The sequence below is a fragment of the Hyperoodon ampullatus genome, assembly GCF_949752795.1.
Source record: "Hyperoodon ampullatus genome assembly, chromosome: 1".
Taxonomy (NCBI): Eukaryota; Metazoa; Chordata; class Mammalia; order Artiodactyla; family Ziphiidae; genus Hyperoodon; species Hyperoodon ampullatus.
The window spans coordinates 14,880,159-14,904,118 of NC_136914.1; the positions used below are offsets into that span (position 1 = coordinate 14,880,159).

General features: G+C 39.0%; 1 protein-coding gene across 2 annotated transcripts in view; it reads right to left on the reverse strand.

Moving 5' to 3' along the window:
• Positions 1 to 23,960, reverse strand: part of BANK1 (B cell scaffold protein with ankyrin repeats 1) — a gene marked incomplete at its 3' end in the record, with an annotated part of 293,516 nt that overhangs the window by 35,166 nt on the left and 234,390 nt on the right. For both annotated transcript variants that reach the window (XM_079707706.1, XM_079707705.1), the window contains exons 9-10: positions 23,449 to 23,757; positions 2,619 to 2,684 (exon numbers count right to left, since the gene is read on the reverse strand). In XM_079707706.1, coding sequence (XP_079563832.1) covers positions 2,619 to 2,684; positions 23,449 to 23,757 — 375 coding nt within the window. The remainder of the gene's footprint in view (positions 1 to 2,618; positions 2,685 to 23,448; positions 23,758 to 23,960) is intronic.

Here is a 23,960-nt window from a genome sequence, read left to right on the forward strand (position 1 = left end):
AAGCATGCACTGTTTTTCCTATTACACCATGAAATCCCAGGGTATTTGAAGAGTATTCATTAATTTAGGAATAAGTAGTTTTGATTGTCTAGTATGTCCCATGGTCTGGATGGTCATAAATATCTGAAAAGATTTAGAGAAAAATGGCTGGACAGAGGAAGTCCATTAGGTACTTAATTCTTTAATTTCAAAGCCTTCCCCATTATTTTTTGTGTGTGTGTGGTATGCGGGCCCCTCAGTGTTGTGGCCTCTCCTGTTGCGGAGCACAGGCTCCGGACACGCAGGCTCAGCGACCATGGCTCACGGGCCCAGCCGCTCCACAGCATGTGGGATCTTCCCGGACCGGGGCACAAACCCGTGTCCCCTGCATCAGCAGGCAGACTCTCAACCACTGTGCCACCAGGGAAGCCCCCCACCCCATTATTCTTAATTATGTTTTTCTCATGCTAGATTCTGATTTCCCTGCAGTTATCAGGAAGGTTTTCTCCCCCTAACATTTCATAGGATTTAATATCCCTCTACTCCTTGAAAACAGAACAATCATCTTTTCCATTCTGCTGAATTACTAATGTCCACAATTAAAGGAATCTAGGGGAACTGCTCTAAGGTGACTAATCAAAAATATCAATAATTGGATTGAAATATCTAGAGAGTGAAAAATTCACACAAAAATTTGATTAAAATTTTCAGTATTCTAGCTCCCAAGAATTAAAAAAATCTGGTCATCACTGATCTTGAAGAAGCAAATTAAGTAACAAGATATGGACAGATGTTAATCCAGTAAAATATTTTATAATTTAGGCTCTTGTTTCCTTTCACCATTCTCTCCCCCCCTTTTATTCTGAGTACAGAAGGGACTATTTTTTCTATACATATGGTAGAATACTAATAGGTTTCTTCTAGGCTTCAAAAACATTAGCAGCCTTTTCTTATATTGCTCTCTGTGGGACAACCAGAGGATGACAGAGCAGGCATTCTGAGGATCCCTTCATTACACTTGCTACTTGTCCCCTTCTTTCATTTCCTGTGGCCTTCTTCACATCATCCTCCTAATTCTAACATAATTTAATTAAAATATAATAATTGAATACTTTGTTAAAAATGCTTTAGGGAAACTTTCTCCCAAAGAGCTCAAAGCGTCCCCTCTCTTTATTCTTTTCAAAGCTCTGTGAGGTATGTGGAAGAGTCCAGATAGGAATAATCTTCTCTATTTAATTCTTCAATAACTGTTTGATCCTAATTGTACAATGATCTCACATGGAGTTCCGCATTTATTTCTTGAGAGAGCTAAAGGCACAGTGGGAGGCTAATAGTATACTTAAAAAGATATATCTTTCCCTTCAAACTAAGAAATCACTAGAAATGAAAAATTGTCCCATAAGGAGAGTTTTTTGCATACAAATTTATAAGTAGTCTATGCAAGTGATTTGTAGGAGACTGGAAGTTCAGGTCCATCATGTGCTGCATTCGAACACCACATACTTAATTGGAAGAATGATCTAAGTACAACCTCGCTGCCGTGAGAAATGCCACTTGAAGTGATGGGTGATGATCACTCATTTAAGGACACACCTTTGTTTGGAGGATGATCCATAGCATCCCAGGAGCAACTCCATGAGGTTCCGTATTTAATAGGTCAGTGGGTGTCAGAAGTTGGTGCAATCAGCACTTTGCTGTTTTCACAATGGCACACAAAGAGGCTATGGAAGTGGTCAGTGGCTGCTGGTGAAATAACTTCCCAGTTTTATTTTAATGTCTCTCTCAATGATTTATGAGTAACAATTTCAAGGTAATATTATTTTGGAGTGATGTTATTTCAAAAGTGGGTTGAGGTTAAAAGCATCTGTACATGCTCATTGATTATCAGAGTCATCCATTGTTACCTCCACCTCTGCCACCTTTTATGTTTTTCATTTTTGAACTTTAACCAAAGATTTATTATCAGAAAAACATCATAATAAATAACCTGCCAGAGTACCTCTTTTCAATAGGAACCAAGTGTGTCAGGAAAGACTGGAGGCAGCTGCCTCCTTATGGAGCAAGAGGAAAACATTCCTCCTGTGTGAGATGCCTCTGAGCTACAGTGTTCAGCTCTTTTCTGCATGACAAATAATTGTTCCAATAAATGGTGGGTCCATTACCTAAGGCAAGAGAATAGTGAGACAATCTTTGACTGGAGCTCAGTGCAGAGCACAGAAAACCCATGCTGGTCCCCGTCATGGGGGCATCAATCATCTGCCCCTCCTACCAAGTTAGGTTCCAGAGGCTTCTCTCCAAAGGTCTCTGAGGCATGTTAGAGAACTTGTCTTACTTGACCCTCCTGGAGCTCTGATAACAAACAGCATTATCAACATCACCACAAATATCCTAGTAAGGCCTTTGTTAAATTCTTGCCTTTGTTAATTAAAATAATTTGGCTTTGTTAATTAAAATAATTTTCTTGCATTAATCTTACTATGCAAAAATTATATTTGGGTAAGACACTGACTGACTTAACAGTAAAATTAGCCAAGTACACAATTATTTACTTCTATAGCAGGAGACTTTACTCAGTATTCATAAGATTTCTTTAACTCTTACTTAGAGATTATTAAATAAACTGAAGTTCATGTTAGTACCTTGTTTCTTAGGGCCATGGAACTTGTCACCATCAGATTGTCTTCTGGCAGTCTTTTGTTGAAACACTGTAAAAAATAGAACACAGGTTATTTATTGAACATAAACATAAAAAAGAACACACTGTGCAGGACTGTAGGAAATTAGAATGCAATACTTCATTTTCCTTAGTAACAATTCCTGAATTTGTATTATTTTTTGAGTAGGAGGATTACTAAATTTACAATTTTCTCATTTGTGCAGCTTATCAGTCATTTCAAAAAGCATTTTCTTTGCACAGAGTAGTATAATGCTGATGGAACGCCTCATTAAACTGTTTAAATCAAGATATGATTCCATTTTGATATCAGGTAAAGATAAAAGCTGCATTTTGTTAAAAGTGATAAATGCTAAAAATCACATGAAAAATTCCATTTGCACAGAAATTACTCATGCTGACTTTTTGGTGATAAGCAAGGATAAAGACTGTTGCTTCTTAAACAGATGAAAAGACTGCTGGATTCCCAGATGTAATAATAAAAAAGATACTTTATTCTTGCATCATCTAGCTCGACCTCAGACCTATTAAAGCAGCTTATTCGAATTACTTCGTTATCTGAGAAGTACTTTGTTCTCATTTATCATTTCTTACATGGAATTCTGTGAGACAAGTCAGCATTACCCCAGTCAGCAGACGAAAGATAAAATTGATTGTTTAATATTTATTGAGCACCCACAAAGTTCCGTATACCTTCTGGTATTTGTTAACGAGGAAGTCTATATAGCCTTTAGAGCTTGACTTTAGAGACTGAACATCCCAGACTTCCATTTATTTTTTATGGGTAGTCTAAACTATAGGGTTTGGGAACTGAAAGAGGCCTTGGAGATTTAGTCCGATGTCATATGTTTATAGATGAGAGAGGTGGAAATAACTAACATATAAAAGGGCTACGTAATTTTGCAGTGATAGTGGAGATGTTAGTGGAGATGTTGAGTTGGACCCTCAAGCCTTGCACTTCATACTATTGCTTTGGTTCTTCACAGCACTGCTGCTCTTCTCGTCCATAACTGAGGACGTACTGTACAACACGGGGAATATAGCCAATATTTTATAATAACTATAAATGGAGTCTAACGCAAAAATTGTGAATCACTATATTGTACTGTAATTTACAGAATATTGTATATATCAACTGTAACTTACAGAATATTGTATATATCACCTATACTTCAATCAAAAAAATTACAAATCATATGAGGAGACAAACCACAATGAGACAAACCTAGCAAAACAGCATACCAAGAACTAGATGTAATAAAACAATCTGAAAGAAATTGTAAAGTAAGTATGCTCGTCAAAAGAAAAAAAAAAGATAAAGAAGGAGCTATAGAGAGGGGGTTAAAAAAGAACTTTAGGGCATTTCCAACATGCTTGGGTCTCCTGTTCTTCCTAGCAGCTCCCCAGGTGTTCCTAGGACAATCTGGCTGAGGCACATCAGAGTGGGAGTGGGGATGGTGCCTCAGCACTCTGCCTGGGAGATGCACCCCAGCAGTTATTCTGGATCTTTGCCTTTGGTCTTAGTATTCTTTAAACCAATCTGATATCAAGGTCATATCTGTGATGAATCCAGATAGCATTTTTTTCAAATTTAAGAAAGTTCCCTAAGCCATATCAAATCAATAATTATGTATTAAGCACATATACTTTGCCAGCTGTTGTCAAGAAAAAGGGTACTCTGCTCTGTCCTTCAAACAGGAGAAGCGAAAATACTTTCAAAGTATGATGTGTTTAAGAGAAACTATACACATGAAATAACATTTTTGGTTGAAAATCAATTTTCTGCTTCAAGTTAGTATTTCGAAAACATGCTAAATATAACTTACTGGCAAGTTCTGGGTTTGTGGCTTACATTTTTTCTCAAATAAAATATACTGATGGATATATGGTATGTGAATATATTTTAGGATAATAAAAACATTCTTATAAGTGGTGCTTGACTTTTTTCATTGGCCAGTTCAGAAAGTCTTGAAAGAATAAAACACTTTTGAAATTTTAATAACATGCAGACACTCTGTGCTTTTTCGCCAGTATTGTTAAGATAGTAACTGAGACTGTCTCAGACAAAAAAGCTGTAATCTGGCATCATTAATGTGGGAAATAATCTGAATCCAAAGATAAATTCAGAAAATAAATTTTTCCAATAAAAAGTATATTATTTGATAAGTTTTAAGAACTCTGATAAATTTTGAAGCTATGGAGTACTAGAATTTTTTTTCCAGCTTTTTGGCATTCATTTGTTAAAAATCATTTTACACCTTATATTTTATTGAAATACATTTGTTGACAACAAATGTCCAGACTTTGTGAAATACAGTAAATGTTAAACAGGTAAACATGCTCAGTTTCTAGATTAAGAGGTGACAGCAGCATATTTATTTATTGTTGACATTTCAGCAGCGTTTGTAGCTAGAACAGCCTGGGACGGGGTGGAGGATTGGGGTGGGAGAGTAGGGGTACTCTGAGTAGAATGATGATGAAAGTGCTGATAACAGAACTCATTAAGAGCAGGATGGGCACTAAGTCATGCCCCATAGTACAAAAATCCTCTCTACCACAATAACCTCCCTTGAAATTCCCTCCTAACTCACCTCCAGCTCCACCCACTACAACTGTTATCCTCCTTTCACCTATAGACAAGCCTCATTTCCTTACATGAACTCAATTAGCATATTGCCAAACACACTGTTTCTCATTGTTATGAAAGTTGGGAGGTGTTTTTGAATATAAATTAATCTTGGGAAGACACCTATATTAACTTGTTTCTTGAAGAAAGAGCTAGCCCATCCAAATGATCACCGATGCAAACATGCATACCAAGGACACATGCTCTATTAGCCTTAGGCAAAGAATACATAGATATAAAATTCCAGACTTTGTTAATCTTTCTTTGTACAGTGAATATTAGCTGAAACATTTAAATTGCTTCTACCAGCGAAATCTTTGCTCTAGAAAGCTTTATACACTTTATGTTTACCATCTCACCCACACAACGTTTATGAGAGGTAACTATAAAATCCATGATATAGGGAGAACCAAGCACTGGGTATGGATCATTCAGATTTATATATGGAAGGTATGTATTTTTATACAACAGGATTTTTGGTAAGATGAGATTCTGTTCTAAACATAGAGCAACTGAAAAACAACCTATATACTAGAATGCTAATCTGCTTGGCACAGTGGAAGGGGTATAGTTTTGTCTTAATATTATCAACATGCATGGCATGGGAAAATGGCTTTCTCCTTCTGGGCCTTTATTTCCTTTGCCAGTAAAGTTAAGGCTTAGATGAGATGACCTCTAGTGTCTTACTCGGTTCTTATATTCCAAAACAATACCAATTCTTTTTCCCCAAGTCATTCCAGGCCAAATGGCCTGGATAAATTCTCAAATGAACACGAATTTAAATAGAATGCTATGTTTTGAGGGGGAGATTCTTTTTACTGGGGGCTTAGACTAACAGGAACACTAGCAAGTTAAATCACAGACCAATGTTAGTTTTTCATAATATATGGAGACAGTCCTGTCCCTATGTGTTTGAATTCCCGGAGAATATTATTTTTGACCGCATTTTATTGCGTCAACGTTCAAATGATGCTATGAAGGCAATTATGAAACAACGTCAATTTTGATGACTCTGCCCTAGTGAAACATTATTTTTCTCTTCCTACCTAAAATTGGAATTTGATGAGAAAGACTAATGAATGCATTATTAGTAGCTGTCACTACCTTTAAACATTAAAAAAGTCCATAAAGAAAAACAATTTTTGAGGTTCACAATAATCTCAAACAATGCAAATGCCCCAAATATCACCCCCATTTATTTTAAATATTTGGTGGAATGACTTCTATAAAATTTTCTCTAGAATAGAAATGACACCGAATGGAAAAAAATTAGCATAGTATTAAATATTCAAAATGTTAAGCAAAGCAGAACTATCACAAGAGCAGAGGAGGAGGAGAAGGTGAAATATAACGAATTCACTTGCACTATTTGTCTTTCCAGGTTGCTTCTGCAAGAATGTTCTTCACGCCAGCCTCATTAGTGGCCTATTTCAAGCAAACAGATTCTTCCAGGGCTGCCCGTCTTTGAAAATCTGATAAAGCTTATTTGGAATTATTTTGTAAGTGGCTAAGCTAATGGAAAGTCTGTGTAACGCGTAGCCAAATGCATTCATAAAGATATGAATTATAAACCACAAACCCCTTGATGTTCCATGCCCATTAGAAGTGTGAAGTGAAATGCTGTTTAGAGCTGCATACCTATCACTGATGATAATTCTTGAAACTAGGGATTTGACATAAAGTGAAATATACAAATCTGTATTGTGCTTCCGGTCCTCAGTGTAGGTGGCAGCAGTATGTTTATTAAACACTCAGCAAACTTTCATTAGATTGCTAACTATGTAGCTAAGTGTTGTGCTAGGTCCTAAGGATGCAAAGGTAAATAAAATGCGGTCCGTTTCCATACTGTCCTCCATTTTGGTGTATTATTTTAAGCAAAAGTCAAATGTGTCATTAGGGCCTACTCATGAGAGAGGACACAGATAAGAAACAATCAGAAGGGCAGGGTCATAATGCAACCTCTGTAGCCTGACTCTTCCTACCTTGTTCCCCCAATTTGCACCCTGTGAATGGTAATTACAAAAAGGCCGAGTGAGGTAAAGGAAAGCAGTGTAAACAACCCCTTTGTCTAGCCAGTGAAGGCAGGGAACAGAATGTTCTAACCCTAAGAGTAGTCATACTGACTAATCAAATCCAAGCTCAGAGAAGAGATGTAGCCTCTTTGCAAATGGATCAAGATAGACCGAGCACTCCAGTCAGCTTAAAAGCACCATTTCATTCTGTTAGCAGTAGTTATGGGTTGCCAATTTCAACAAATTTATCAAACACAGGTCACCACATTTGAATAGGCACGCTAGGGGTGTCATGGCCACAAACAGAAACAGTCACATTAGGCACATAACATGAAGGTCTTTCAACTGAAAGTAGTTTACTGACTGCAGACATATAGTCAGGAGTTGTGGCTTCTTTTTGGGGAGTGGGAGGGGAGAATCTACAAATGATCAGCCAGCACACATGAGGTCATGGATGTGGTTACAGTGTACTCGGGAGACTGGTGGCGATGGGAAGTTGGAAAGTACATATCTGCAGGAAGGAAAATAGCATAGAAGTTCTAATGCAGTGGAAATATCAATGAATGCTTTGGTTTCCTAAGGAGAAAACATTAATTTTCTTTCCAGTTTGTAATGGAAACTTTAAGTCTGACAGACGTGTTCCCATAAAAATCCTCTCCCAAACCAGGAAATCTCACTCTAAATTACTTTTTCTACTTCTAAGGAACTGAATTTTCATTAGAGCAGAATACAAACTTTTTATTATTTGCCTGTTTTTCCTTTTTGATGCAAATAAGAATATGTCTATTCTTGAAGTGTTTCTTATCCAGGAAGTTGGGACATTGAGAGAAAGAGAGCCATTGATTTATGGAATTCTGTGTAATTAGAGCTTGAGGCCATTGTCATGAGTTTATTAGCAAAGTCTCTACTCCACCACTTGGTAGGCAGGTCTTCCTTCATTTTGCTACCAGGCAGGCAGCATGTATTGAACACCTACTGCTTCCAGAGCACTGGACCAGGGGCTTGTTTCCTCCCATATGATTTCATGTGTGCTCACTGCTTGAGTTTACTTCCTGAACACTTGTATTCAATAAAAAATGATATTAGTGTAGACATTCCTCCAGTAACATCCCTGGTAATTTTCCTTTTGTTTCAAAGAGAAGTGGTTTGGGTTGTTAGGAAGTCACTGCGATACTCTAGAAGCCGCGGTGAGTTCACCTTTTGGTTCATGCTTGGTGATTACCAAGAGTAATTTCTCTGGCCTCTTTCTTTTCTCTTGTATCAGGAAATATTGCTGTCCTAAGAAGTAACCAGTAGGATCTGGTCACGTTCACGTTGAACAAATATTAAATACTCGTTCTGCCAATAAGACTCAAACTACAAAAATGCAGATTGAAAATTTCAAAAGGACAGGGCTGCTTATTTGAGATTTTCTTGTTTCTTGAGGTGGACCTGTTTTGCTCTAAACTTCCCTCTCAGAATTGCTTTTGCTGTGTCCCATAGATTTCGGAACGTTGTGTTTTTATTTTCATTTCATTTTATTTTCTGACTTCCTCTTTGATTTCTTCACTGACCCATTTTTTTTTTTTTTAGTAGCATGTTGCTTAGTCTCCACATGTTTGTGTTTTCCCCATTTCTCCCCTGTAACTGATTTCTAGTTTCATACCGCTGTGGTTGGAAAAAATGCTTGATATAATTTCTATCCTCTTAAATTTGTTGAGACGTGTTTTGTGGCCTAGCATAGATGCCAGCAGTACTGTCTTAGCCATGACAATCAAAATGTCTCTTAACATTGCCAAATGTCTCCAAATGTCTCCTGGGAGGCAAATCACCACCCGTTAACAACTGCTACTCTAGGCCAATTGGGCTTCTACTAAAAGACAAATTTAACAGAGACTCCAGGAGCATCATATGTTAAGGGGAAAAAGACCAGAATTCCCAGTGTGAGCACAGGTCTGAACAACTGCTCCTTGTCAGAGCTGTGCCAGTACTCTATCAGGAAAAGGAGGCAGGCAGAGGATCATGGGGAAGGCAGGGACACTGGGCTTACAAATAGATGATAAATATGTCCTCTATCCTGAGACCACCTGTGATAAGTCCTAAAGCTCATGGTTTGGACAAGGTCACCAGGCCAGAGAGTAGAACCTAGGGCATTTGATCTAAGGCTTACTTTAATCCACTTGACAATATTTCTTCACTAATGAGGATAGAGGCGAATCCATCCTGCCACATTTATGATGATATGGATTAATTTTCCTAAGAGATTCTACAAGGTTTTTTTTTTTCTGTTTGCATTTCCATTGCATTGTATGTGATCAATTTCAAGTACAAGTGAACTGCAAGTGGAAAATTTCTGAGAGCCACTGAGTTGTACTTGACATTTTGGGGTCCCAGTAGCTGAGTAGCTCTCAAAAAGGTCGTAGACAACTTTGTTGCCCTGTAAAATGCCAAGGGCAACTCAGTAGCAATTGAAAATTGAAAGGGAAATTATATTTCTACCCCAAATCAGCAACATGGACTCTGAAGAAGGATCTTGGTTTTATTAATTGTGTGAGGGGAAAATGGGAAATTGTCCTTTGATGTTGAAAAAATTTCCCAAATAGGCAGTCATCTCTTTGCATGATTTATGGATATAGTTTTACTACCCATCTATCTATATTATGAAAAGTGCTCATTTCTTTCTTTGATTTGTCTTAAATCAAGAATTTTGTCACTAAGAAGGACTGTGAATCCATGTTAATTCCTCTATATTCTTGAAGCTTAATGAACCCGATCCTTTCCAATATTATAGGGAGAAAAAGATGGAGAGAATATGATTTTTGAAAGCAGGCAGACTTCAAAAACTTTTTAAGAAAAATGAATTATCCTTTTCACTGTTATTAATATAAAATTAGGTTTAGTATAACAAGAATGGAATAAAAAATCCAGAAACATATCTCTTAATAAAATGAACCATGGAAGGACTTCCGGGTAAGATGGCGGAAGAGTAAGACGCGGAGATCACCTTCCTCCTCACGGATACACCAGAAATACAGCTACACGTGGAACAACTCCTACAGAACACCTACTGAACGCTGGCAGAAGACCCCAGACCTCCCAAAAGGCAAGAAACTCCCCACATACCTGGGTAGGGCAAAGCGGAGAGATTCCCGCACAGAGGATCGGTGCCGAGCGGCACTCACCAGCCCGAGAGGCTTGTCTGCTCGCCCGCCGGGGCGGGCGGCGCTGGAAGCTGAGGCTCGGGCTTCGGTCAGAGCGCAGGGAGAGGACTGGGGCTGGCGGCGAGAACTCAGCCTGAAGGGGGCTAATGTGCCACAGCTAGCCGGGAGGGAGTCCGGGAAAACTCTGGAGCTGCCGAACAGGCAAGAGACTTGTTCTTCCCTCTTGGTTTCCTGCTGCGCGAGGAGAGGGGATTAAGAGCGCTGCTTAAAGGGGCTCCACAGACGGGCGCGAGTCGCGACTGAAAGCACGGAGCCCAGTGACGGGCGTGGGACGCTGGGGCTGCTGCTGCCGCCGCCAAGAAGCCCGTGTGCGAGCGCAGGTCACTGTCCACACCGCCCTTCCGGGAGCCTGAGCAGCCCGCCACTGCCGGGGTCCCGGGATCCAGGGGCGGCTTCCCTGGGAGAACGCACGGCGCGCCTCGGGCTGGTGCAACGTCACGCCGACCTCTGCCGCTGCAGGCTCGCCCCGCACTCCGTGCCCCTCCCTCCCGCCCGGCCTGAGTGAGCCAGAGTTCCCGAAGAGGCTGCTCCTTTAACCCTTTCCTGTCTGAGCGAAGAACAGACGCCCTCCGGCGACCTACACACAGAGGCGGGGCCAAATCCAAAGCTGAGACCCGGGAGCTGTGAGAACAAAGAAGAGAAAGGGAAACCTCTCCCAGCAGCCTCAGAAGCAGCGGATTAAAGCTCCACAATCAACTTGATGTACCCTGCATCTGTGGAATACATGAATAGACAACAAATCATCCCAAATTGAGGAGCCAGGAGTCAGTACTGTGCCTCTGAGGTGGGAGAGCCAACTTCAGGACACTGGTCCACAAGAGACCTCCCAGCTCCACATAATATCAAACGGAGAAAATCTTCCAGAGATCTCCATCTCAACACCAGCACCCAGCTTCACTCAACGACCAGCAAGCTACAGTGCTGGACACCCTATGCCAAACAACTAGCAAGACAGGAACACAACGCCACCCATTAGCAGAGAGGTGGCCTAAAATCATAAAAAGTCTGCAGACACCCCAAAACATACCACCAGACGTGGACCTGCCCACCAGAAAGACAAGATCCAGCCTCATCCACCAGAACACAGGCACTAGTCCCCTCGACCAGGAAGCCTACACAACCCACTAAACCAACCTTAGCCACTGGGGACAGACACCAAAAACAACAGGAACTACGAACCTGCAGCCGGCAAAAAGGAGACCCCAAACACAGTAAGATAAGCAAAATGAGAAGACAGAAAAACACACAGCAGGAGAAGGAGCAAGATAAAAACCCACCAGACCTAACAAATGAAGAGGTAATAGGCAGTCTATCTGAAAAAGAATTCAGAATAATGATAGTAAAGATGATCCAAAATCTTGGAAATAGAATAGACAAAATGCAAGAAACAGTTAACAAGGACCTAGTAGAACTAAAGATGAATCAAGCATCGATTAAAAACACAATAAATGAAATGAAAAATACTCTAGATGGGATCAATAGCAGAATAACTGAGGCAGAAGAACGGATAAGTGAGGTGGAAGATAAAATAGTGGAAATAACTAATGCAGAGCAAAATAAAGAAAAAAGAATGAAAAGAACAGAGGACAATATCAGAGACCTCTGGGACAACATTAAACGCACCAACATTCGAATTATAGGGGTTCCAGAAGAAGAAGAGAAAAAGAAAGGGACTGAGAAAATATTTGAAGAGATTATAGTTGAAAACTTCCCTAATATGGGAAAGGAAATAGTTAATCAAGTCCAAGAAGCACAGAGAGTCCCATACAGAATAAATCCAAGGAGAAATACGCCAAGACACATATTAATCAAACTGTCAAAAATTAAACACAAAGAACTCATATTAAAAGCAGCAAGGCAAAAACAACAAATAACACACAAGGGAATCCCCATCAGGATAACAGCTGATCTCTCAGCAGAAACTCTACAAGCCAGAAGGGAGTGGCAGGACATAATTAAAGTGATGAAGGAGAAAAACCTGCAACCAAGATTACTCTACCCAGCAAGGATCTCATTCAGATTTGATGGAGAAATTAAAACATTTACAGACAAGCAAAAGCTGAGAGAGTTCAGCACCACCAAACCAGCTTTACAACAAATGCTAAAGGAACTTCTCTAGGCAAGAAACACAACAGAAGGAAAAGACCTACAATAACGAACCCAAAACAATTAAGAAAATGGGAATAGGAACATACATATCGATAATTACCTTAAATGTAAATGGACTAAACGCTCCCACCAAAAGACACAGATTGGCTGAATGGATACAAAAACAAGACCCATATATATGCTGTCTACAAGAGACCCACTTCAGACCTAGAGACACATACAGACTGAAAGTAAGGGGATGGAAAAAGATATTCCATGCAAATGGAAACCAAAAGAAAGCTGGAGTAGCAATTCTCATATCAGACAAAATAGACTTTAAAATAAAGACTACTAGAAGAGACAAAGAAGGACACTACATAATGATCAAGGGATCGATCCAAGAAGAAGATATAACAATTGTAAATATTTATGCACCCAACATAGGAGCACCTCAATACATAAGGCAAACACTAACAGCCATAAAAGGAGAAATCGACAGTAACACAATCATAGTAGGGGACTTTAACACCCCACTTTCACCAATGGACAGATCATCCAAAATGAAAATAAATAAGGAAACACAAGCTTTAAATGATAAATTAAACAAGATGGACTTAATTGATATTTATAGGACATTCCATCCAAAAACAACAGAATACACATTTTTCTCAAGTGTTCATGGAACATTCTCCAGGATAGATCATATCTTGGGTCACAAATCAAGCCTTGGTAAATTTAAGAAAATTGAAATTGTATCAAGTATCTTTTCCGACCACAATGCTATGAGACTAGATATCAATTACAGGAAAAGAGCTATAAAAAATACAAACACATGGAGGCTAAACAATACATTACTTAATAACGAAGTGATCACTGAAGAAATCAAAGAGGAAATAAAAAAATACCTAGAAACAAATGACAATGGAGACACGACGACCCAAAACCTATGGGATGCAGCAAAAGCAGTTCTAAGAGGGAAGTTTATAGCAATACAATCCCACCTTAAGAAACAGGAAATATCTCGACTAAACAACCTAACCTTGCACCTAAAGCAATTAGAGAAAGAAGAACAAAAACATCCCAAAGTTAGCAGAAGGAAAGAAATCATAAAAATCAGATCAGAAATAAATGAAAAAGAAATGAAGGAAACAATAGCAAAGATCAATAAAACTAAAAGCTGGTTCTTTGAGAAGATAAACAAAATTGATAAACCATTAGCCAGACTCATCAAGAAAAAAAGGGAGAAGACTCAAATCAATAGAATTAGAAATGAAAAAGGAGAAGTAACAACTGACACTGCAGAAATACAAAAGATCGTGAGAGATTACTATAAGCAACTCTATGCCAATAAAATGGACAACCTGGAAGAAATGGACAAATTCTTAGAAATGCACAACCTGCCAAGACTGAATCAGGAAGAAATAGAACATATGAACAGACCAATCACAAGCACTGAAATTGAAACTGTGATAAAAAATCTTCCAACAAACAAAAGCCCAGGACCAGATGGCTTCACAGGCGAATTCTATCAAGCATTTAGAGAAGAGCTAACGCCTATCCTTCTCAAACTCTTCCAAAATATAGCAGAGGGAGGAACACTCCCAAACTCATTCTACGAGGCCACCATCACCTTGATACCAAAACCAGACAAGGATGTCACAAAGAAAGAAAACTACAGGCCAATATCACTGATGAACATAGATGCAAAAATCCTCAACAAAATACTAGCAAACAGAATCCAACAGCACATTAAAAGGATCATACACCATGATCAAGTGGGGTTTATTCCAGGAATGCAAGGATTCTTCAATATACGCAAATCAATCAACGTGATACACCATATTAACAAATTGAAGGAGAAAAACCATATGATCATCTCAATAGACGCAGAGAAAGCTTTCGACAAAATTCAACACCCATTCATGATAAAAACCCTGCAGAAAGTAGGCATAGAGGGAACTTTCCTCAACATAATAAAGGCCATATATGACAAACCCACAGCCAGCATCGTCCTCAATGGTGAAAAACTGAAACCATTTCCACTAAGATCAGGAACAAGACAAGGTTGCCCACTCTCACCACTCTTATTCAACATAGTTTTGGAAGTTTTAGCCACAGCAATCAGAGAAGAAAAGGAAATAAAAGGAATCCAAATTGGAAAAGAAGAAGTAAAGCTGTCACTGTTTGCAGATGACATGATACTATACATAGAGAATCCTAAAGATGCTACCAGAAAACTACTAGAGCTAATCAATGAATTTGGTAAAGTTGCAGGATACAAAATTAATGCACAGAAATCTCTGGCATTCCTATATACTAATGATGAAAAATCTGAAAGTGAAATCAAGGAAACACTCCCATTTACCATTGCAACAAAAAGAATAAAATATCTAGGAATAAACCTACCTAAGGAGACAAAAGACCTGTATGCAGAAAATTATAAGACACTGATGAAAGAAATTAAAGATGATACAAATAGATGGAGAGATGTACCATGTTCTTGGATTGGAAGAATCAACATTGTGAAAATGACTCTACTACCCAAAGCAATCTACAGATTCAATGCAATCCCTATCAAAATACCACTGGCATTTTTCACAGAACTAGAACAAAAAATTTCACAATTTGTATGGAAACACAAAAGACCCCGAATAGCCAAAGCAATCTTGAGAACGAAAAATGGAGCTGGAGGAATCAGGCTCCCTGACTTCAGACTATACTACAAAGCTGCAGTAATCAAGACAGTATGGTACTGGCACAAAAACAGAAAGATAGATCAATGGAACAGGATAGAAAGCCCAGAGATAAACCCACGGACATATGGTCACCTTATCTTTGATAAAGGAGGCAGGAATGTACAGTGGAGAAAGGACAGTCTCTTCAATAAGTGGTGTTGGGAAAACTGGACAGGGACATGTAAAAGTATGAGATTCGATCACTCCCTAACACCATACACAAAAATAAGCTCAAAATGGATTAAAGACCTAAATGTAAGGCCAGACACTATCAAACTCTTAGAGGACAACATAGGCAGAACACTCTATGACATAAATCACAGCAAGATCCTTTTTGACCCACCTCCTAGAGAAATGGAAATAAAGACAAAAATAAACACATGGGACCTAATGAAACTGAAAAGCTTTTGCACAGCAAAGGAAACCATAAACAAGACCAAAAGACAACCCTCAGAATGGGAGAAAATATTTGCAAATGAAGCAACTGACAAAGGATTAATCTCCAAAATTTATAAGCAGCTCATGCAGCTCAATAACAAAAAAACAAACAACCCAATCCAAAAATGGGCAGAAGACCTAAATAGACATTTCTCCACAGAAGATACACAGACTGCCAACAAACACATGAAAGGATGCTCAACATCTTTACTAATTAGAGAAATGCAAATCAAAACTACAATGAGATATCATCTCACACCAGTCAGAATGGCCATCATCAAAAAATCTAGAAACAATAAATGCTGGAGAGGGTGTGGAAAAAAGGGAACACTCTTGCACTGCTGGTGGGAATGTGAATTGGTACAGCCACTATGGAGAACGGTATGGAGGTTCCTTAAAAAACTACAAATAGAACTACCATATGACCCTGCAATCCCACTACTGGGCATATACCCTGAGAAAACCATAATTCAAAAAGAGACATGTACCAAAGTGTTCATAGCAGCCCTATTTACAATAGCCCGGAGATGGAAACAACCTAAGTGTCCATCATCGGATGAATGGGTAAAGAAGATGTGGCACATACATACAATGGAATATTACTCAGCCATAAAAAGAAATGAAATTGAACTATTTGTAATGAGGTGGATGGACCTAGAGTCTGTCATACAGAGTGAAGTAAGTCAGAAAGAGAAAGACAAATACTGTATGCTGACACATATATATGGAATTTAAGAAAAAAAAAGGTCATGAAGAACATAGGGGTAAGACAGGAATAAAGACACAGACCTACTAGAGAATGGACTTGAGGATATGGGGAGGGGGAAGGGTAAGCTGTGACAAAGTGAAAGAGCGGCATGGACATATATACACTACCAAACGTAAGGTAGATAGCTAGTGGGAAGCAGCCGCATAGCACAGGGAGATCAGCTCGGTGCTTTGTGACCGCCTGGAGGGGTGGGATAGGGAGGGTGGGAGGGAGACGCAAAAGGGAGGGGATATGGGAACATATGTATACATATAACTGATTAAATTTGTGATAAAGCAAAAAAAAAAAAAAAAAAATAAAGCCATGAAGAATTTACAAGGCTAAAAAAAAAAAAAAAAAAAATGAACCATGGATTCAATTATGTATTAATAAGTTACATTTCTGGGGATAGGAGATGGTGGTGATGGTGGAAATAGAGATTCTCTCTGGTATGTTATGCTGTGTGAAAGCAGAATGCTTAGCTATAAGTGAATATCCTAGAACTTTGTCCCCTTAGGTACAGGATCCTCTCTTCATTAGGAGCGTTTAGATGGTTTAAAAGAGGGGAGGGCTTCCCTGGTGGCACAGTGGTTGAGAATCTGCCTGCCAATGGAGGGGACACGGGTTTGAGCCCTGGTCTGGGAAGATCCCACATGCCGCCGAGCAACTAGACCCGTGAGCCACAACTCCTGAGCCTGCGCGTCTGGAGCCTGTGCTCCGCAACGAGAGAGGCCGCAACAGTGAGAGGCCCGCGCACCGCAATGAAGAGTGGCCCCCACTCGCCGCCACTAGAGAAAGCCCTCGCACAGAAACAAAGACCCAACACAGCCAAAAATAATAAATAAATACATAAATAAAAATTTTTTTAAAAAGGGAAATTTAGGAATTACTAGGTTGATATATTCTTCTGACCATCCTCTGTAGTGTTAGTGAAGTCTCCTATTCTACCCACATTGATGTAGTTCTTGTTACTTGTATCATTTATTCATCCTTGTATTCATTCAATTAATATTCATCAAATATTCATGGTTTCTGCTATGAATTCAGCACTGAGCTTGGCACCAAAGATACAAAAACAGATGAGGTTTTGAAGGGCAAAAACAAATGGTTGGTCTCTTCTTTTATGGATCTTATGGGTTAGAAGGAAGAAATAAATATTAACTAATGACCCAGAAATAAATACATCAAGAAAGAAGATTTGTCCTACCATGTGTACAAATGTGGTAGCCAGATTGAGCTGGGTCGGGTCCAAATCACACATATTCCCCTTCCTAGTTTTATCATCATGGGCAAGACACTGAAACTCACTGAACATCAGTTTCCGTATCTCTATTTTTTTTTTTTTTTTTGAGGTATGCGGGGCTCTCACTGTTGTGGCCTCTCCCATTGTGGAGCACAGGCTCCGGACACGCAGGCTCAGCGGCCATGGCTCACGGGCCCAGCTGCTCCGTGGCATGTGGGATCTTCCCGGACTGGGGCACGAACCCGTGTCCCCTGCATCGGCAGGCGGACTCTCATGACACTGTGCGACCAGGGAAGCCCCCGTATCTCTATTTTTAAATTATTTATTTATTGTATACCTTGCTTTTTAGGAAAAGTACCTCTTTTTATTTTTTTCCAGCCACGCCGTGCAGCTTGTGGGATCTTTGCTCCCCAACCAGGGCCCTCGGCAGTGAAAGCACGGAGTCCTAACCACTGGACCACCAGGGAATTCCCTCCGTATCTCTAAAATGAGTCTCTTAATGCCAACTATGCAGGATTATTTCATGAATTAGAAATTATCATGAAAGTTGCCTAATAATTATTATCATAAGGAGTAGACTAAGCCAACTTGTTCCTTTAGAGGAAAGGATATCCTGACCCCAATTCCATCTGTAATAGTTTCCTTAACTTCTAACTCTCCAGAATCCAGGAAGCACACACTTCTTCTAGAATTTAAAGTTAATCAAAGTCACCCTCTGGCCAGAAACTGAGGAAAGACAAAGTAGAATTGCTTTTAATTATTATCTATTGAGTGTATATCACATACCAAGTATTGTGCTGAGTAGTTGTTAATTTTATCTCACTTAAAGATTACAGCAATCCTTAAAGTAGATGTTATTTCTATTCCCAACTTACAATGAGGAATTTGCATCTCAGATATATGAAGTTATTTACTTAGGTAATATCAGTGAATCTGAATCCTCCTTGCAAAGCAGCATTGGGAAAACCCACTTTTCCTCCTGGGCCTCTCTTTCCCATGTGTCTCCTCTACTGTCACACTTCATTTCAGACGCTTCTGGTCATCAAACATGAGCGGATTTTCCCCCGCCAAGCAGCCCTTCAACACTATTTGGATATCCTACAATTGAATTCAATTTCATTCAATTCTGAGACTATCTACCCAGAGGTAGTGTCAGATCCCACAGACTAAGAGCTCAGTCCCACAAGCCTGCTTCCTCTCTACTTCAGATGCCAATCCCAAGTGGTAGATTCCCAGGTTACCCACAATTTCTGTCTGATTTGGTTACAAATTGGAGATTCTCACAACCCCCTCCTCAGGTTTAATTTGCTAGAGCAGCTCATAGGACTCAGGGAAACACTTATTTTAAAGAATATGATAAAGGATACAGATGAACAGCCAGATAAAGAGATGTATAGGGCAAGGTCTGGGAGTCCCCAGTACAGGTAAGTCTGTACCCATGGAGCTTGGGTGCGTCACCCTTCCTATGTGAACCTGTTTGTCAACCTGGAAGCTCCTGGAAACCCCTAATATATCAGGGTTTTATTGAGGTTTCCTCACATAGGCATGATTGATCATTAACTCCATTTTTAGTCCTTTGCCCTTCTCTAGAGAATAGGATTAGGGCTGAAGATTCCAAGCTTCTAATTACTGCTTGAACTTTCCCATACTAACCCCCCTCCAGGAGCCATCCAGGAGTCCACTCAGAGCCGCCTCATTAGAAAAACACGCCTACCACCCAGGAAATTACAAGGGTTTCAGGAGCTCTGTGTCAGGAACTGAGGGTAGAAACCAATATATATATATATATATATATATATATATATATATATATATATATATACACACACTGCATTACATATATATATACATATATATATATAGGTTTGGAATATATATATATATATATATATATATATATATGTAATGCAGTATATATATATGTGTGTATATCTATCTATATCCCATTATCTCACAAAAGCCAACATTATTTTCCTGTATCTCTCTGGTTTATTTGCCTAGTCACTTTGCTATAACTTTCTTGAGTTTCTGAAATAGTAAGTTGGGATTATGCATCCTGCATTCTTTTTCCATCCCCTACTCCACATCCTTCTCTTCTGGCTACTGTAACACACTCTGGATGTGCCAGCATTCTGCTACAACTTCTGTGCTCTGGCAAGAATTGGGGTAAATTAATGTTCTTCTAATTGAATGGATGGCTTTCTGGGAAATGATGGATATTCTATTTAATAGATTTGCCTGAGCTAGGAAAAAAAGAAGCCGTGATGAAAGACATTTACCTGTGAAATGCAAAGAACATCACAAAAGAATTGGCTGATGAGGTAATGTTTTCCTAATGTGAGCACAGAATGATCAACAATCAATAGCATAAAAGGAAGAAGCAAGCAAGTATATTCCAGTGAAAGAGAAAAGGAAGAAATAATGGAAAGGGACTTTGATGACCTCATTTACAGTTCAGTTTTTGCTACTAATCTGAAATATGGAGAAAATAACCATACGTGCTTTTATATACTTAGGTGCAAAACAAAAACAAAAACAAAATCACAGAATGTAACACTGATTCCTGTCTGCATATAACACAAATGTTGTGAGAACAAATTACATGTGTAATTGAATGAAAGATTTCTTGTAAATGTTGAAGGGTGTTGGGCTTGGGATGAGATAAATAGCCTTTAAAAGTTCTTAGAGGGCTTCCCTGGTGGCGCAGTGGTTGAGAGTCCGCCTGCCGATGCAGGGGAAATGGGTTCGTGCCCCGGTCTGGGAAGATCCCACATGCCGCGGAGCGGCTGGGCCCGTGAGCCATGGCCGCTGGGCCTGTGTGTCCGGAGCCTGTGCTCCGCAACGGGAGAGGCCACAACAGTGAGAGGCCCACGTACTGCAAAAAAAAAAAAAAAAAAAAAAAAAAAAGTTCTTAGAAACTTAAGATTTCTAAGATTCTTTAAAGTTCCTGTGTGTGTGTGTGTGTGTATATAAATGACAAATTGTACCACTGTTATGTAGGGGATTTACATAATTAACACACAGAAAGACTTTATCATTTGTTACTCAATAAATCTTTATGTAATTAATAAATATATGAATGAGGAGGAAAACCATCTCAATTCTCTTATTTAATATGGGGCTTGGTTGACAGTCTAAAGCAGTCATTGTCCCTAATTCCTTCTCTAATGAAATGAGGCAATCATCTATGATGGACAGTTTGTTCTTGGAGAAATTGAATAGAAGTAGTTCTGACCATGGCACACAAGGCACAGTGGGTGGAAGGAATTATACACTGGACTGAAAACAGGGAGAGCAGAACAAGTTAAATAGTGCACTCTGAGTGGTGAAGTTTCCCAGTTTTTTCCCACACTCTGACATCAGTGTGCTGGCAACCAGGTATATAAATGTAGGTTAGAGCTAGTTGGAATTTATTCTAGAAATATTGAAAAACGTAGAGAATAGATCTATCTAAACTAACACTTTGGGCTAATTCAATGAAAAAGCTGGTTACCTCATTACCCTACAGTGCAGTCCACAAGTTAGCAAGTAGAGTTTCCATTCAGATTTTTGGTGCTTCATTCTTAAACATGAAAGCATTGCTAAGAATAGTCAGATATTTTATGGGGGTATCAAGCATTCCAGACGAAACAAACAACAAGCAAAGATAATACAATATGAGAACTAAAGAAAAATAAAAATCGCAGAAATTTAAAAGCTCAAATCAAAGCAAAATGAAACAAAAGCCATGACAAAGATATTGAACTTCATTGCCTGCACCACCACTAAAGAAAGAGAAAAGAATGATATAGAACAAGAACAAATGGAAAACAAGAATGCACTCATGGAAGATAAGAATATGACAGTTGATAGAAGGATGACAAGATAAAGAGGAAAAAGCAGAGAAATGCAACATGGGAGTCTATACTGTGGTCCTGAGAACTCCCTAGAGATTGAGATACAGAAGATGATGTACCTCTTCAAAAATTTCCGGAATATAACTAAATTCTTTTATTGAGTTATATATCTAACTTCCCTCTTCAAAATTATTTATTGGGATTTAGTAACCTTGTCAAAGAGCTAGTACAGTGGTCCCTTGGCATCTGCAAGGAAATGCTTCCAGGACCTCCCTCCCCCATACCAAAACCTGCAGATGCTCAAGTCTCTTTTCTAAAATGGTATAGTATTTGCCGATAACCTCTGCACATCCTCTCGTATACTTTAAGTCACTCTAGATTACTTATAATACTTAATGCAATGTAAATGCTATAAAAATAGTTGTAAATACAATATAAATGTTATGTAAGCAGTTGCCCTGGAGGCAGATTTGCTTTGTGGTACTTTCTGGAATTTTCTTTTATTGAATATTTTCTAAGTGCAGTTGGTTGAATCCTCAGATGTGGAATCCACGGATATGAAGGCCTGACTGTAATATCCTAGAGCCACTATCGTAGACAATCTGAGAAGTTTTAATTACAGCTTATTCCCTCCCTTAATAATCTAGATAATTGTTCCAGCTGACATTTTATTTTAGCTGAAACCTTTATTAATTTGTTATTGTTTCCTTTTTTATAATAGTGTCTTGAACATTATCAGTAGATCACTGTTAAGTAGGTATCTAGTACATTGGTAAAAATCTTGCTACATTTTCTTATACAAACCTCTCAACACATACGGCTTAAACAATAGAATGGTTTCTTTTGAACATGTTAAGCACAGATGAGTAACTGTTCTCTTTTTGAGTGGATCTGTGGCATATACTTAAATACTCTGTTGGGTACCCGGTTTAGGCTATTTGAATGTATAATATATTGCCTCTCAGCTTTAGTTGTCACCCCAAAATTTGTTTCATTCCAAACATTTTGTTCAAAAATCTCTAATAAAGGGTCAAATTGTACTGTATATTTATTTGCATAGCTGTTGCCTAGAACTCCTCAAGGATGCAGACATTGTTTTATTCCACATTCTCAGTCTCTAGGATGGTACCTTAACCCCCAAAGACACTCAGTGCATGTGCCTGCGATACACTGATGAATCAAATTCGTGTCTTAGACACTAGGGACTCATGGAGTGCACCAAACCAGAGAGTACAAGAGTGTTAGGAAAGAACAGCAAAGTCAGTATATCCTGCTGGGGTTACAGATATAAAAAAGCTCTAGGGATTTGCTATTTTTTAATTTAGATTTAACTGAGATGAGAAAGGAGAGTTGAAGTCTAAAATGAAGTAGAAATTCTATCATGGATGAAGTGAATTTTAATCATTGGGGTGAAGTGCAATTATCAGAGGAACTGGGGTTGCATATCTAAGAACCTAGTACTCAAAACTGTTTAGGTTTTTAAAGTTATCTTAAATGGAATGAGGGGCAAAAAGTAACATACTTACCTTCTCTTCGTGTGTTGCACATTATTCACAGGTGTTGAGCTTCCCTCTTCCAGAATCATGGAAGAAGCATCAAACAGTGTTTCTCCACACATACTATGGTTTCATGTGCTTTGGATGGTTTGTCCAAATTATCCTCCTTAATCCACAATGACAGACCAGAGCCCTACATATTGTTCTGATTTTCTATATTCATCGTGTTTTTAAATTTAAAAATGGTCCAATACAGCCTACCTATGAGTCAAAAAGATGCTTTTCATCTTTGGGGCTTTAGATCCCACCCAAAAAGAGGCCGCCCCCAAAACACACACACACAAACAGTAACAGAAGCAACAAAACAAATTACCTTGTGCTATATAAGGTGTAGTTTCCTCTTTTGGAGGGATATTTGTGGGTCGTGGTGTGGGAGCAGGAGGTCTGTTCAGAATGAATGACCGACTTCCAAGTTTTTTCTTTGTACTCCTCTTGGCCAGTATCGTGTCATATTCCTTGTCATCAATCTCAGCAAAAGTGTACGGGTCTTCCTCCTCTTCCTGATCTTTCTCATCTTCTTTCTGTTCTTCTTCTCCTCTGGGTTCACCTCCTGTTTCATGCCTTGCACTGGAATCACACCAACTTTGACTTCTTTCCATTTGGCCTTCCAACGTTTTCCCTGCTTATGAAACATTTAGGTGGTGGTTACTCATACCTTAAGCATTATTGGTGTCCATCTGTCACTTGCTTGAACCACACCCCCAAACAATTTCTATATTATCCTATAAATTCCCAAAAGAGAAAAGTGAACCATGTAATTTACTAACAGATCCTCCGGCAGTTTGTAACTGTTAATTTGTCAGAAAAAGTTTGTTAAAGACCTGG